We start from the raw sequence: 17,429 nt of genomic DNA, 5'->3' as shown, positions 1-17,429 counted from the left end.
GTCAACGTATTTTGGAAGTTGCATCCTTTTCTTAGATATTATCTTGTTATAACGTGTGAAAAAAATTAGAAAGGACAGAGCATGAGTGTCCTAAGTGCTTCACAGGTCTTAAAATCTCTTGCAGAATACTGTATGCAGTGACTGGGGCTCAGGGCTAGGTATACGGTACACTCAGTAACCCATACTTCTTCTTACCTGTTCATCATGTCATCTGATTTCTATAATATAATGAGAATTGTACAATCATGCACCATGTAATAATGTTTCAGTCAAGGATGAACCACATATGAGACAGTGGTTCCATAAAATTACCTCACCCACCAGCATTGTAGCCAGATTAGTTTGCACCAGCACAGCCTGATGCTCACAAAACAAAACACCTAAAGGGATATTTTTCAGAACATAAATCATCATTAAGCAACACCTGGCTATATTTGTAAATGAAGATATTGAGGCCCAGAGGTCCTGTAACTTGCTTTCAAGCTTAGAATTGCCTGACCCCAAAACTGTGTTTACTCCCACCCTACTATACCCTCTCCACCCACACAGTCCTCCTGACTGCACTTGTTTTGAACTCTTTCATCATCCTGCCTCCTCAAAACTCTTTCCACCAGCTCTAGACACACCAATTTCTGTCTTACTGTTCTCCCACTGCAATCATGGAAACGTACTCTAAAATTATTTACTAGACCTTCGTGTCAATAATGTACAGTGAATGCTTGTTTATAACTTAATAGATACCAATTACATTAAAGGTTTTCTACTGAATATAATAATTCCACATCCACAGATTCAGTATTTGTCAGAAGGTAGTGAAGACTTGGCTCGGGCTTATGGGTAGAAAAGTATTATAAAGCGAAATTAAAAGAACAATTCATTTATGGTTCTGTTTATACAAAGGCAGAATGCATATTAAATCATTTTGTGAAAACATCTCAAAGAATATTTTTATCTGTGTACTTCTGTAGCATTACCCACTAATTACTCATTGCACAATTTTTTTCAAAAAAAGAATGTCTTTTTGAAAAAAATGTTATGGGTGCAGTAAAACAATTAAAAAAGATGTATATCATACATGATGTGCAATAATTACATGTTTATAAAACTGTCACTTTTAAGAAAATAACTTGCATAATGAAGGAGAGGTTTAAAAATCCATTATGTAATATAAACTTTGGCAGTTCAAATGTTAGCATATTCACCAAGAAGATAATTAATTCCTAAAGTCATTCCTTGAACTTTCAGCTTGCTAGATAGCCAAGGGAACCTATTTTTTTTTCCAGAAAAGCTGATACAAAACACCAAGAAATAATTCCCTTTTTCATATATTTGATGGATATGTTTTAGTTGTAATTTATTAGAGTTGCATAGAGGCCAGGCTTTGTAGTAAAGCTGATATTATTCTCATTTATTTTTCCCCACAGTGCTAAAAGTAAGTATTAGCACCACTATGCAAGTAAGAAAACAGGTAATAATAGATTCATGTAAATATAATTCACTGATGTATTATTTTAAAACTTTACATTTTCAGGACTTATTTATACAATGCACAGAGTCTTTGAGCCAGATTTTTCCAGAGGCCTGGTGCTTGGAGTTATTCCATTTTTGTGCTTCATACACTATGACACTTTCAGAGCTCCTTCATCTGTTTTTTCTGTAGAACCACAGAGAAGTTCATCTGCTGAGAATGTTATAGGAAGGGAAATGGAGAATTATTTTGAAAGCTCAGAGATCACTGCAGATGAAAGAGAAGAGGAGGTTCTTTGGAAGACCTGGAAAGTTTTCTAGAATTAGGTATCCAGCTTCAGTTAAAGAACATGAATTAGAGGTGTGAGGTTTTGTTTAAAGTAGTTCTTTAAACCTTTTATTACCATAGGAGAACTCAATAGATGAGAGAAAAAAATTTAAATGAGAAACACTAGAAAACTGAAAAAATGCAAGTAAGATTCTAGAAGGGGTGGGTGGTCAGAAGAAATCCTAAACAGAGGTAGAGGGATTGACACCATGTTGTATCTCACGTCCCTTGATTGGTCATGTCCCAAGTGAATGATTTCCAGGGTAACAAGTAGACTGACCTTGAACTGAACGTCACTGAGAAGGCAATGTGTTCACAAGTGGTATTCTGTGCTATGCAAAGGTGCAGACACCACATCCACACTCACTGAGGAGACCTCCCAGTCAGCTCACGGGGCTTCTTTCTGCCTCTGGGTAGCATATATTGAGAACATTTCTTTCCATCTTGTAATGTGCCTATAAAAAGCAAGTTGATTTCCTCTGCCTGCCTCACAAGCACAAGGTCCCAAGTTCAATCTGCGGTACCAAAAAAAAAAGCAAGTTAGTAGCATCTTGTGGAACTCCTTTTCTAAATAAGTTCTAACACGTTTCCCTGGCAACCATGTCAGATTTCCACTCAGTCCCCCACCCCCTTTCATGTGGGTAACTGCTGTCTTTGTAGTACTACACTTTCAACTTCTGTTTACCCCAGCAGGTTCCAAATGGTAATGCCTGTAACTTGCTTCCTGGATATTATAAAGCGCAGTTGTGCAGATCACTTTTTTTAAAAAAGAGTCACATGAAAAAGAATAAGACACAAAACTGCATATACAGTGTAATTGCATGTCAGATTCTTAGGATGTGTTTATGTACAGAAAACAGAAAGAACAACAATATGTTAACCGTAACTATATCCCAGTGGTGGAAATTCAAATTTTTTTCTTTGTTCTTCTTGTTTTTTTTGTTTCATACATATTTTATTGAATAAATGTGTACTTTCATAATTAAAAATTAAGCAATTTTAAGTAAAAAAGTAATCATAGGGTGATTTCTCTATATACACAAGGAAATACTGTTGTACTACATTTAGATAGCACAAGAAAATCATAGGAATCAGTCTTCCTCATTACCTTAACTCAGAAATATGGTGTTCAATGATACTCAGTAAATCAAGGATGTGAAAAGATGAAAAATATTTTAATTTGTTTCTAGAAAGTAATTTATGGTCTCACTAAATTTGAAGTGAGTAAATTTTAATGGAGTCAGTATATTCTAAGGTGCTTTGAGAAATAGTCTGTCATTAAACTCCTTTATATTAGTAGAGCTTTACCTTTTTGGAATTAGCATTAGAAATGAAAGATTTTAATATTAACTTATCCACTCCAGGGCATAAGATACTAGCAGCTAATTTTTTTTTATTAAAAGCAGTATTCAAAAGAAAGATGCATTTAAGCTTGTCATAACTATTTTTATAGTTATTTATTATCTATCTATATTTTCATGCTTCTCTCCTTTTTCAGGTGGTGTATGATGAAGTTGCAGAGCTCCAAGGACATGTCTTAATGCTTATTGTGAAGAGTAAAACTGTTTTTGTGGGAGCAATTAACATCCAGCTCTGTAGTGTCCTGCTCAATGAAGAAAAATGGTATCCATTGGGAAACAGCATAATTTGACCATTACAATGAACATATGCATTATTTATTAACTACTTGTACTTTTTTTCACTTTTAGGTCTCTTTATCACAAAAGCAGGACATCTTTGTTGCATAGGGTATTAAGGACATAAGAAAAAGAGATCAAAATCTATCTTTTATAATTATTTATTCTCTCTTTGTTCTTTCCTTGATTTTTTAGGATCTTTACTCCTTAAATGAAGTGTAAGGTTCAATATGTAAAATAAGAAAGACAATTTTAATACATCCTTTAAATCCACTATATGTACACATTTTGTCTTATTTGCCTACAGTTAAAAGTAATATTTTTGATGTATTTTCCAAGAAAGAGAAGCAAATCAATAAATCCAATCAATTAATTCAAATTCTAAGTATAACTGTAATAAATTTTTTAATTTAAATATATGCTATCTACATATCCACTCATGATTCTATTTATTGACAAAATTGATAAGCTCCAACAAAGTTACTTTCTATCAGAAACCCAAGCCAGACACTTTGGCACAGACCAGTAATCCCAGCTACTTAGGAGCTAGGACAAAGCTCTCAAGTTTGATGCCAGCCTGGGTGACTTAGTGATACCTGTTCTCAAAATTTTAAAGTTAAAAAAGAGTTGGGGACATAGCTCAGGGGTACGATGTCCCTGGATTCAAACCCAGTACCACAAGAAAAAACGGAAGAGAGGGAGAGAGGGAAGGAGGGAAGAAAGAAAACCAAAAATATAAATGCCTGAAATTCTTAAATCTGATTGTTGAAAGAAACTCTTTTGCACAGTAATTTTTCATTACTCATGAATACTGTCACAGGATTTCTCTTACTCAGAGGCATGATCACATTTTAAACTTCATTGTCTCCAAACTCCAATATCTCAAACTGCTGAAACTCTCTTCTCCGTCCAAAATGTCTTGTATCTTTGCACATCAAGAACTTTCCTTACTTCTCAACCTACCTTCATAGACACCAAGCCTCGAATGAACAGTTGTACAGATTTCCACCTGGGTGGAAATAGAGGTATAACCCAAGACGCTATGATGCCACATTTGAGAGAATCAAACAGGATGCATTTAAAAATCCTTGCCATTCAAATTACTTAACATTTTTAAATGCTTACTTATTCAAGATTTTGCTGTGTGTGAATGAAAAAAATGAATTAAGTTATTTTGTTAGGTCATCTACATAACCTAAAAGTCTGTATATTTTTTCATTGAACAGTATTTCAGTGCCTGCTATGGGCCGATAGGGCCTCTTCTGAAATACATGATGATGCAAGTCCAGAGCACTCTGAATGCTGCTGGGCAACCATTCTGCAGGCTATGGTGCCATCTGCTCTCTGTCTGTTAGATGATAATTATACCCCCTTCTCTCTGCTGAAACCACAGCACTTCCTCCCCTAATCCACACTCTAAACTAAGGAGTGTTGCCTTTTTTACTTAAGAGATTAGAATCTGTCAAAGAAAACCTCCACAGATTTCCACCACTGTGCCTACCGCCGAGTGGATTCTACTCTCCACCTCTCAGTACCACATGTGCCTACCCAAAATCAGTCCCTCTCCTTCTACATCTGACCCCATCCCCTCTGACCCACTCAGAAATAATACTAATGAATCCCCTTTCTACTCAAAAAACATTGATTCCTAATCCCCACAAGATGATTCTCTTCCCCATACAATCACGGTATTATTTTTTCCAGAATAGAAAAAGTTTACCCTTACCCCACTTCGCCCTCCACATGGTGACTTGTTAACACCGATCCTAGGGCCAGGAAAGCTCCTCCCCAGGGCTGCCTCTCCTACTTCCAGTTTCCTCTCAAACCCATTATAAGCAGCTGTTTGCCACCTCCCACCTCCACAAAGCTGCTTCTGTCAAGTCACTACTGACCTTTGAGTAGCGAAATCCAGAGGTCAGTTTTCAGCCCTATTCTGATCTTATCTATCAATAATATCGAACACTATCAACAATTCTGCCATCTGCAATACAGTTTTCTGCTTGGCTTCCAGGCACCACACCCTTCTGGGCTTTGCCTCATTCTCAGTGAAGGTTCACCACACTGTGCAATGCTGGGGTGCCTAAGGGCTCACCCCTTGCTCCTCTTCACCAATTTTTACCTCCTTAATGATTTTGTCTAGCTTCAGGACTTTAAATATCACTGATATGTTCATGATTCCCAGCTTTATAACTTGAGCCCAGAATCTCTCCCTACTTCTAGGATTACATACCTAATTGCCTACTCAGTATGCCCCTTGAATATCTAATAAATATCTCACATTCATTTTCTTCCAAAACTACACTCTGGATATTTCCCTGTAAGCCTGTTTTATCTCAGCCTTTTCCCTCTTACTTAATAGTAAATCCATCCTTCAGTTATTCAGAGTAAAAAGAAAAATCTTAACATCATCCTTAATCTCTGTCTCTCTCTCTCTCTCTGTGTCTCTCTCTCTCTCTCTCTCTCTCTCTCTCTCTGTGTCTGTGTGTGTTTGTGTGTGTTTGTGTACATATTCATCCACTTATTCACTCCAATCTATTAGGAACTCTTAATGGTTTGACCTTCAAAATATATCCCAAATCCAATCATGTATCATATTCTACCTGCTGCTCCTCTGGTCCAAGTTCCTGCTATCATCATCTTTTCCTTCCACAGTCTCCTTGGTCGTGTGCTTTCCCTGTGCCTATGAAAGTCTGTTCCTATCTCAGTACCAAGAATAATCATGCAGTCTTCTGCTCAGAACTCCACAGGGCGTCTAATTTCAAAGTAAAAGCCCAAGCCTTTAAAATAACCTAAAAGCCCCTGTGTGATCTGACCTCCCATCAGCTATCTCTCTGATTTTAACTTTTATTCTATCTGTGCTCAGAGCATTCAGGAAATACTGGCCTCTTTTTTGAGCACTCCAGGCAGGCTTCATTCTTAGTGTTTTTGATCAGCCAGCAACTTCCTCTTGAAATGTGCTTTCCCTCCATGTATACCTTCTCAAATCCCTGTACCTCTCAGGTCTTCCTCAGAAGTTCCCATCTCTCTCAAGCTCACCCTAAACATTGTATGTCACCCTATGTACACCAGATACTTCCTACTCTGCTCTAGGTTTCTTCTTATGTGTTTATCACTTTGAACAGTCTATGTACTTTTAATTTTGATTGTTTATTTATGTTTTGCCTCCTTTCACTAGACATTAAGTCTTAAAATTTTAGAGGTTTTGTTTACCAACAGTACAGCCTCAGGTACAGGAAAGAGGAGCTCTTCCTGTGTCCTCACAGCAGAGAATTCTGCCTCCTATAGTTGTTACTCTTACCCACACCCACAACCTTCATTCTAGATCATTCTAGATACCTAAGCATCCCAGAATTCCCTGACCAGCTAACCTCTGCAGACTTCCTGTCTGGGTCCATTCATCTGAAGGCAGAATGCTTCAGTCAGTGACACCAATGAGAGGCTCCTGGTGGCCCAGGGAAGGCTGCCTGCCAGGTGTGTGGATGTAGCTTGAACGTGCTTGTTCAGTGTCCACAAATGTGTACTAGCCCCCCAAGTGCAAGAGGAAGTCAGAAGTGGGAAGAAAAATCAGACCATGGGGGGTTGGGGGAGCTCAGGACTGAGGCCAGCCCTTTCCATTTCACTATAATCCAGCATGAAGTTCAAAGGTTTTGGTAGAGGTACTACATATTTCTCATAAAATGAAAATAAAACATTGTATTTAACAGCTCATCAGTTTTGCCTGTACCATCTAAATTGAGGCAGATGGGATATGAGCATTGTGAGTTGTATCTTCCAAAGTCAAATGTTGAAGTCTTGACCTTCAGTACTTCAAAATGTGACTTTATTTGGAATTAGGGGCATAGCAGATGTAGTTAAAATGAAGTTGTTGGAGTAAGGGGAGCCCCTAATTCAGTGTGACTGGTGTCCTTATAAAAGGGAGTGATTTGGACATACACGTGCACAAAAGGAGACTACCACGTGAATATGAAGACAGAGGCGAGAGGGATGGCTCCACAAGCCACAGAATGCCCAAGATTGCCAACTAACTACCTAAAACTGGAAGAGAGACTTGGATTGGAAGGAGATTAACCTGGTAGTACTTTGATCTCAGCCTCCAAAACTATGAGGAAAACATTTTATGTTAAGTCGCTTGGTTTGTGACACTTTGTTATAGCAGCTCTAGTTAACTAATACATTGAGTTATTGTTTGTTGCTTTGTTCCAGCCCCACCAATATCAGGCATAATGTGTATGTGTGTGTGCATGTGTGTGTGTGTGTGTACTAATGCCTAAACAAATGATTGAATGACGCACAAGTGATCCAAAAAAACCCCAAAATGTCCCTAATCTTAGCTCACATTTGCGCAATGTTTTAAAGTTCCTTCAGGGTTTTTTAAAATATTTTTATTTGCTCCCTACAGGAAATCTAATGAACCCAAAAAAGTCTCTACAGAGTAACATTTAAAATTCTCATAGCAGCATAATTTTTCTATGCAAATAAAGTCTGAGAGAAAAACAAGAAAGAAAGTTTAGATTAAGTGGATATGAAGGGAGGACACATGACCACCCACTCAGTCCCCTACTCTCCATAAAGCCCTCTGGAAATTTGTATGGAAAACTAAGATATCAAAAAGGACAGACTAACAGAAACTGAGGTCACAGATAATTGCATGGCATTGGTATCATATAACTAAATAGTTACGGTAGGAAAAAATCCATCCTCAGCAAATATGGTTCAATCAGGACTCAATCCCCAGAAGAAATGGATTATTGAGGGCTCATTATTTTTTATACATAATCAAAGCCAAAAGTAAAGACTTGATAGTAAATAGAAAAAAATCTAGTAACTAAGGCAATTCCCCAACTTTAACTCTTATGTTGTAATGTGAATATCAGAATCTTAAGTTTACTGTATTTCCTGGTACAAGATCTGGTATGGCACCAGGGGTGGCGAACCTTTTGGAGCTTTCAATGATAACAAACAGCCCACTGTGGCACATGTGCCACAAGTTCACCACCACTCTCAATACAATGGACTTCTAGGGAAAATCTTGTCTTACTAGGCCAAATTTTGAAACAGTGGCTGAATTCAAATGTGCTACAAACTCTAATAAAATTGTAGCTTAAGATTCTTAACTTCAGACATAGGCATGCATGGCTACTATACAAACTTCACTAAATTATGCTCCTTTGTATGTGTGTTTGCTGTTTGGAAGTGGAGATTTGAATTTGAATGATACATCCACAGACTCCAGCCACTTCAACAGCACAGTGCTAAGCAGGCTCTGATTTTGATATTAAAGGAACTCTGATTACTAGAGTTCAGAGACTCAAACTATGGCTGCAATTAAACAAGGGAGCTGGTTTTATTAATATTTTAAAAAATAATTGAAGTTTTTTATACTAAGAGAATATGCCCTCTTTTTAGGCTGAGGTAGAGAAATAAATGTCTGGGATTAAGGCATGTCCAGAAACTGAAAAAGGAATTTAAAGGCCTATACCTGTCAGCCCCTCACTCTGCAATTCCTCAAAATCAAGAAGGAACTGGAGTAGTTTGAAAAATAACTTTATTTCTTACTATCTGAATAAGGATAAGGAAAATAAAATAGAAGATGTTAAGCTGAGTAGTAGCGAGGTATTATAACAAGTATAGAGAGAACTGTGAAGTTAAAAGGGCAATACATTTCAGTCCAACTTCACTTGAAGAAGTTAATAGAAAATGGCAGAAGTTTTATTTTTTTCCAGTTCTGGGAGACTGGAATCTTAAGAAAGGAAAAATCTATCAGTTAAAAAGGGGAAAGCCTTACAGAACAAATATAATAATTTCCTGAAGATATCCAGAATCCAAACATTTTTAAATGATCCTTCTTAAAGTACCAGCATTTTGTAAGAACAACTGAATTGCCTTCCCTTAAAAAATAGGACAGGTGTTCCAAATGATCAAAAAATCTAATCAGATTTGAGAGACAATTAAAGAAAAACTGATATAAAGAACTTGAGGAATTATTATGTAAGTTTCACAGAAATAAATTCACCAACAGAGGGATGCAGAGGAAACATATTCGAAAAATTTGTGGAATTGGTACATTGGGTGAAAATACAGGAAAGAGAAAATAAAAGGGGAAATCAGAATAATTACAGGTGTAGACGTGGTGTTGATCACATTTGGATATAACAAGAATACTGTCATTTGAGTGGGACTGTCCTCAAGAGAACTGGGAGAGTCAAGACTTATTTGAAAAAGGAATGTGTCACTGACTTTGTCTCAATGTGGGACAAATTCAAGATAAAAATTTGCATGTAGAAGGCTAGAAGATCAAATGTCTAGGTCAGAAAGCAAAAGGAACAGAAAAAAGGCACTTAAGTCCAAGAAACAATGTTATCCCCCATGTCAGTGATGAAAGAGATCAGTAGATGAAACTGAAGAAAAGTTGTAAACCCAGCTTAATGTATCTGAAATGTATATAGAAACAATAAAAGGGAAAAGAGGCTTCCCCTATATCTTCCCAAAAAGACTGGAATGAAAGAAAATATTACTTAAGACTTGTGAAATTGAAAAGCTAGGAAGGGAAAGTATTTGGAAGATCATACGATGCAAATTCTATCACTAAACTTTTACTAATCAGAAATATCAACTACAGCTTCAGGTAAAGAATCTGATGGCAATGATCTTCCAGCTTAAATAAATGTAGTGAAGAGGTGAGAAGTATTCCCTAGGGTAAAGGAGCTACTGAAAGTGTGGTTTTTCAGTCTTTTGGTTTTTTTTTTTATTCTTTTATTGGTACATTTTAGGTATAAAATACAGTTACATTTATCACTGGGATCTTGTACCATTACATGGATATCTTGGTTCTTTTTCTTCCCCCTTCCCTTGCCCTCTCTTCATGCCCCCCCCAACCCTTCCCTATTTGCAAAGAGTTTGTTTCCATTTTTTTCCTTTTCTCATATTTTTTCTTTTTCCTTTTTTTCCCTTCCCCTACCCCTCCTACTCCCCCTGCACCTTTAGACCTTTTCTTCCTGTTACACAATATCAATTATACATTTTTTAAATTAAAATATCAAGATCTAGGAGATATTACTACAGATTTTACAGAATTTAAAATGATATAGAAAGCATATTTCAAAAATGTGTTTTGAAATAAATTTGACAACTTCTAAGAAGTACCTTGGAAGACAAATTAATGAAGCTAACTTTGGAGGAAATATAAAATTTGAATGGGACCTGTTAAAGAAAGTATATTCCTAGCTTGAAAACCTACCTATATGACAACAGCAGGCTCATATACATTTTAACTGATAAATTATATCAAACAATTAAAGCAGAAAAAAGAAGGAACACTTCTCCCCTCATTTTAGGAACTCAACATTGTGCTAATCCTAAAACTAGATAAAGATAACAGAAGAAAAAAGTATGAACACAGATAGAAATTTATTTAACAAAACAAACTACTGGAAGTCAGATCTGGCAGGATGTAGAAAGTGGTTTTGTTATAGGGATGGCAGTGTTGGTTCAGCATTGGAAGATCCACCCCCAAAAGTCATCATTTTAACAGAGGAAAGGAAAAAGCCATATGATCCTGTCACTAGTTGGAGAAAAAGTATTGGACTAAATTCCACAGCTGTTCATGGTAAAAGCTATCAGGAGACTAGAAGGAGAACAGAGCCTTCTCAACAGATTAAAGACATATACTCCATACTTCCAGGGAGAACGCCTTATATGAATGGAGAAGATACAATGCTTTCTCCTTGAGGTAGGGAACAAGGGCAGATATGCTTACTCTTTATCTGTCCATTAAACTTTGAAACCTAGGCCCCACCAAAATAGTCTGGCAATAAAATTACACAATTAGGATAGGAATGGCAAGGTAGAAACAAAATCTTTATATGTAGATGAAATGATCATCTACAGAGAAAATACTAAGCAATCTCTAGGAGCCCCTAGAACTTGCATTTGAATTTAGCAGGATTAGAAAACACAAGGTATATATAAAAATTCAGGTCTGTGTATACTTGCTATAAATGAAGAATTGGATATTGAAATTTAAAAGTTATGTAGGAATACAAAGGACCTAGAAAAGTTAAAAAAAAACAGTGTTGGAAGACATTTAGTATCTAATTTTAAGATTTCTTCTAAAGCTACAGTAATCAAGACAGTGTTGGTGTAAGGAAAGACATATAGATCATTGGAATAAAACAGAGAATCTAGAAATAGATCCACACAGATATGGTCCACTGAGTTTTGAAAGATTATTTAACACTGGCATTTTATAGAATATAAACTCAATTCAAGGCCTGAGGAAGAGATAGTGTTTTCAGCAAACAGCACTAGAACACCTGGTATCCGTATATAAAAAATTAACCTCAACCCTTTATTTCCATACATGAAAATAACTTGAAGGTATCTAAGAACCTAAATATGAAAGCCTAAAAATATAAAACTTTAAGAAGAAATTATAAGGGAAAATGTTTTTGAATTTAGGGTAGGCAAGAACTACCTAGTATACAAAAGACATGATGTATAAAAGAAAAAAAATGATAAATGAGATTCCATCAAAATTTAGAACTTTACATGACATCATTAAAATGAAAAGTAGTCCTTAAACAGACCATGTTTACAATGCATATAACCTATGACCAGAATATATAAAGAATTCTTAGAGCTCATTAGTAGACAACTCAATGAAAAAGTAGACATAAGAAGGTAATAAATAACCAGTACAGCACAAGGAAAGGTGTGCAACTCTAGAATCAGAAAAATACTACTCAGTACAATAACGAGATTGAATTATACACTCATTAGGGAGATGAAGTTAAAAGTTTTAAAAGCCTTGTCATGACTTTTTCTTTTTATTGGATTCTCCTCCTTTGTGTTTAATTTGTCACGCCCAGTGGATTCATTTTGCTGGGTTTCCTGGGGTTGTGATCATCATTGTCTTTTCCTAGGGTATTGCCTAAAACTTTTTGGAGTGCCGGTTTGATATTCATGAAGTTCCTGAGGTGCTCTTTATCATGAAAGTATCTTATTTCTCCATCAATTTTGAAAGATAGTTTTGCAGGGTACATCAGTCTGGGTTGGAGGCTGTTTTCCTTTAGGGCTTGAAATATATCACTCCAAGCTCTTCTTGCCTTGAGGGTTTGCACTGAGAAGTCTGCTGTGATTCTCATGGGCTTTCCTTTGTATGTGATTTGTTTCTTTTCTCTGACTGCTTGTAGAATTTTGTTCTTCTGTTGGATTTCTGGAATCCTAACTATTATATGCCTATGTGTAGATTTTTTTTGATCAAGGCTATTTGGAGTCCTATAGGCCTCACTTAACTGTATGTCAAATTCTTTTCCCCTGCTTGGGAAGTTTTCTGCCATCACTTCTGTGAACAGTATTTTTATGTCATCTGCACTCTCTCCTCTTTTTTCATTGACTCCAATCAGTCTTATGTTTTTCTTCTTTGCATCATCTAGCAGCTGCTGGATTGATTTCTCATGTTCCTTTACAATTTTAAAGCAATTTTTCTTTTCCTGGTCACTAATTGCAATCTTATCTTCTATATGTGAAATTCTATCCTCACATTGGTTCATTCTGCTGTGCAGACCTTCGATGGATTTTTTAATCTCCTGGAAATCTGTTTGCATCTGTTTTATGGATTCCATTTGTTTCCTATGTTGGGATTCCATCATGTTCCTCAGATCCTCTATTTTTTTATCTGTGTCCCCTCTAGATGTATTAATCATGTCTTGCACCATGAGAAAAATCTTTGTTGTTATCTGAGTAATTATTTCTGATTTCATTTTTCCCAGATCCTCTTTTGTTGCCAGTTCAGAGAGTCCAGGTGGTTGAGTATCAGATTGTTCCAACTCGTTTCCCTTTGGGGTTGCTGTAGGTGATCCAGAAGTCTGTTTTTGAGTCTTGTTTACGTGTCTTCTCATTTCCATGGGGGGGTAGGGGGGGTGCTTCTGGTGCCTGTGCAGCTCACCTTCTCTGCCCTAGGAGCTTGGGATGGTGGCTTGGGAGCTTCCTTCTGGGTTCTGGGACCGGCTCACCTTCTCTGCCCTAGGAGCTTGGGATGGTGGCGGGGGAGCTTCCTTCCAGGTTCCCATTCTTTTGGTTTTTGAGGGGTTGATTGGTTGCTGCAGAAGACTGAACCCAGATTATCACAGGTATCTGCCACCGAGCTACACTTCTGGCCAAGAAAGGATGGTCAATGGCCAAAGCTCAGCCAAGAGCTGAACAAGGAACACCAAACTGTAGCCTAAAGTATGAAATAGTTATCTCTGAGTCCATACCAATATAAATGATTAAATAAATACATGGTAGAGAAAGAAAAAAAAACCACCCATGCAGAAGAATTCCAAATAATGTATATAGATAGATATTCTGTCTTCTAGAATGTGGAGCACCCATTCTTTACAGATGATGAGCATGGTGGAGTGGCTTTTTTCCAAAGAGTATAATATGGAAAGAGGGAAGTTTGATTTTATGGTAGACAAACCTGGCAAACACTAGCTCAATGAGGTAACAAAGGTCAAGGAAAGCAGTAAAAAGTCATGCTGGTACTATGTACCCCTAATAAGATGAGAAGAAGGTGACATTTTGCTTTGGAGGTCTTCCTTCCAACAATTCATAATCCCAGCCTAATCATATGAAAAGTATCCAAATTAACAAATCCCAAATGAGAACATGGTATCAGTTACTTTTTTAGTATCCCTAAAAACTGTCAAGATCATTCAGAAACAAGAAATGTCTGAGAAGTTGTCACAGCCAAGAGGAATTTTGGAAGACATAACTACTAGATGTGATCTATATTCGAAGACAGAAAAACTATGAAAATTTGAATTCAGAATGGACTTCAGTTAATAATAACGATTCAATGTTAGTTCATTAATTATAACAAATATACCATACTGTATAAGATGTTAGTAATACTAGAAAAGTGATATCAGCAAAAGCTAACAACTTCATCTTTAGAGTAGGGAAGGCCAAAATTACATCTCTCTATAAAAATAAATATACTTGCAAAAAACTTATCAGAGATAACTGTATCAGAACTATGGAAATTAATCAAATTTTACAGCAACAAAATGAATGTTTCCTCAGGAAAAGACAGCTAAATTGTGATGAGAGTTTTGTGATGTTCACTGTCTCCTGACTCCATCCCTTACCCCCCAGCTCAGTTTCCTTATGGAGCCCTGAAAATAACCGCCTGCATTCTTGGTCTAGGTTCCTAACATGGGAGAAAGCAAAAGGGATCTTATTCTGTTGGACCAACATCTTTCGGCACAGTGAAGATGGGCCCTAAATGCTGGGGGAGCCCACAGATCAAAGTGCAATGCTACAGCAAACCACCACTCATCTCTGGCAAACCTACCTCCAGCCCATCAACAAGGTCTTTTATCGCTGAGTGGAAGTTCTCACTCCCCATAGCTATACTCATTGCTCGGGAACACTCCCTGCTCACACTCCCTCCTCCTGCCCTGCACTGATCCATTACCTGCCAACTCATCAGAACACTACATAGTGCAGAAGGAGCTCACAGCAGCCAGAAATTCTGGTTGATCATTTCAGACTTTTAATTATAAATGTGAGCAGAGGCTAAATGAATTAGTTGAGGTGTAAGATACATAATCAATAAGAGAGAAGGTTCAATAATAGTAGTAATAATGATAATAATAGCTAAGGCATGATAATCATGTCTCAAGCACTGTTCCAAATGTTAATTTAATGTTACAAAACAATGATTATTCTCTTGATTCCTCTAATAGAAAAACCAAAGATTTTTTTTTAAAAGTTGAGTGATTTACCCAGGTTCCCTCAGCTAATAGATAACAAAGAATATGAAGCTAAGCAATCAAGACTCAGAGTCCTTCTTTTTAACCACTCTTTTTAACCTTCTTTTTAACCACTATATTTCCTTTCCATGTTACATGTGGCCACTTTTCATTTTTACTAAGTGGTAAACATTCTTTTATTTAACCTTTAATACAGTATATGTTGGTTAGGTATAAGTGCCCTCAGTTTTTAAAAATCTAATTTATATTCTCAGTGAGATGTAGAAGGTATCTTAGTCAACTCAAACTACTATACCAAAACACCATTAACTGGATGGTCTAAATAAAATAATTTCTTCTACTTCTTCTGGAGGCTGCAAGATGAAGGTGCCAGCAGATTTTGTTGTGGGCAGGGGCCCTCCTTTGACTTGCAGACAGCTGCCTTCTTACCCTGTCTTCATACGAGACAGACAGGAAGTGCTGGTCTTCCTTCCTCTTCCTATGTGTATAGTAATCTATAGTGGGAACTCCAACCTCGTGACTTCATCTAAACCTATTTACTTCCCAAAGCCCTCCTCTCCTAGTGTTGTCCCATTAGGGGTTAGGGGTTGAGATGAATTCAGAATGTTTGAGGAGACACAAATACTTAGTTCATAGCAGATAATAAATCATTGGATATAAATATGCTGCCTTGAACAAGATCAAAATAAACATGAAAGTTTTAACAAATAAGTTCTGCAAAAAAGCTATTCTACCCAATTGCTAAATTTTTCCACAATTGTGAAAAATACACACACACACATACACACACACACACATCAATCTCTGAATAATGCCGCCAAAAATCAAATTACTGATTTAGGCATTTCAGTTGTCAGTGTTACAGAGAGCTAGAAGGGAATTTAGACATTACCTAGTTTAATAGCCTCATTTTTAAAGGAGAGTAAATAATCCATGAGAAGTGAAGATACTGCCTGAGACAACTTCCATGTACCACCTTGAATACATTTTCTAAGCTCTTTAATCTTTGTCTTCATCTTCAAAATACCCAGAAATTGTTATCAGGGTTAAATAAATACATAGAAAGTACTTAAGATGGTCCTTGGAACACAATAAGAACAAAATACACATCTTTATTGCTATTAACATTAGCATTACTATTATTACTATATCATTATCATCTTTGGTAGCAGGCACAGATCTCTTGAAGCCCCACCCAATGATCTTTTCAAATTATCGCAAAGAACCATTTTAACATAAATTGTTCTCTCCCAGAATCACTGATCTTTTTCAGTCTCTATATTCCTTCAAATGAGCTCTTTTTCCTGGTCAAATAAATCAGAAAGGCTCCACTTGGAAAAAATGACTTCTGTAAGTAACATAGTCTCTAATTAAATGTATTATGAAGATTAAATCATGTGAGTAAAAGCATTTTATAACTCAGTGCTATGCAAAGAAAACTGTTTTATTTCATAATATGGAATTGAACACACAGTAGAGCAGAGAGGATGAAGAAGAAATAGACACCTACTAGAAAAATACTGTGTGATCACAGCATTGATGTGTACTGAGGGATCGTGTGTGGTGTGGAAAAGGACTGAACCGAGAAGACAGGAAGTGAGGTCAGCACTTCCGGCTACGCTCTCCACTGTCATCCTCTATGTGAGGCACCAGCCGGATGTAATTACTGAAATCACCTAAAATAAATCAAAACTAAAATTCTTCAAAAAGGATCAAGATATGATATCTATACATACCAATTCCCGATGATGCTTGCATTTAACAAGTATAGCAAACATATACTAATAAAAAATTTAATATAATAAATAAGTTTCACTTCTTTGGGGGAACTAGCCATGTCACAAGTAGTGAGCAGGCACCTGTGGCTAGTGAGTTGCAACCCTAACGGAGGCCACGGAAATGAAGAAATTCCATCCCCGAGGACAATTCCAGGAGATGGCACAGAGAAACGAAGGGGGGTGAAAAAGAGATTGGAAACACAAAAAAGGCTGTCTTAATCTATGCAGGCTGCTGTAACAAAAATGCCAATGAAAAGATGGCTTATAAACAACACACAGTTATCTTTTTACACTTCTGAACTCTGAGAAGGCCGAGATCAAGGTACTGGCAGATTCAGCACCTGGCGGGGCCCATGGTTCAGAGAGAGCAGCTTCTCACTGCAGCCTCTCCTGGCCGGGTGGACAGACGAGCTCTCTCAGGCCTCTCTTACAAAGTCACTAATCCATACATGAGCATTCT

At 36.9% G+C, this 17,429-nt stretch overlaps 2 protein-coding genes across 6 annotated transcripts in view; one reads left to right on the top strand and one right to left on the bottom strand.

The window, feature by feature from the left end:
• The window catches only part of Pik3c2g (phosphatidylinositol-4-phosphate 3-kinase catalytic subunit type 2 gamma), a 326,458-nt gene extending 322,645 nt beyond the window's left edge, over positions 1–3,813 (top strand). For 2 of the 3 annotated variants that reach the window (XM_021259132.2, XM_087213484.1), the window contains exon 34: positions 3,294–3,812. In XM_021259132.2, the coding sequence (XP_021114791.1) occupies positions 3,294–3,446 (153 nt within the window). In that variant the 3' untranslated portion in view covers positions 3,447–3,812. Of the gene's footprint in view, positions 1–3,293 lie in introns of all 3 variants that reach the window. The other variant, XM_087213485.1, reaches the window with a different exon arrangement.
• Plcz1 (phospholipase C zeta 1) overlaps positions 1–17,429 on the bottom strand; it is a 560,968-nt gene that overhangs the window by 4,801 nt on the left and 538,738 nt on the right. For 2 of the 3 annotated variants that reach the window (XR_015452165.1, XR_015452166.1), the window contains exon 21: positions 2,076–2,310. Coding sequence is in view for 1 of the 3 variants with exons in the window: in XM_087213511.1 (XP_087069637.1) it covers position 2,310 (1 nt within the window). In the remaining 2 variants the exon portion in view is untranslated. Of the gene's footprint in view, positions 1–12; positions 2,311–17,429 lie in introns of those variants that run through there. The other variant, XM_087213511.1, reaches the window with a different exon arrangement.

Source organism: Heterocephalus glaber, unplaced genomic scaffold, assembly GCF_053883595.1.
Source record: "Heterocephalus glaber isolate CG9 unplaced genomic scaffold, H.glaber_assembly_v1.0 deba00001444, whole genome shotgun sequence".
Taxonomy (NCBI): Eukaryota; Metazoa; Chordata; class Mammalia; order Rodentia; family Bathyergidae; genus Heterocephalus; species Heterocephalus glaber.
The sequence above is the reverse complement of the archived record's forward strand: the minus strand, read 5'-3'. Positions and strand labels throughout refer to the sequence as shown.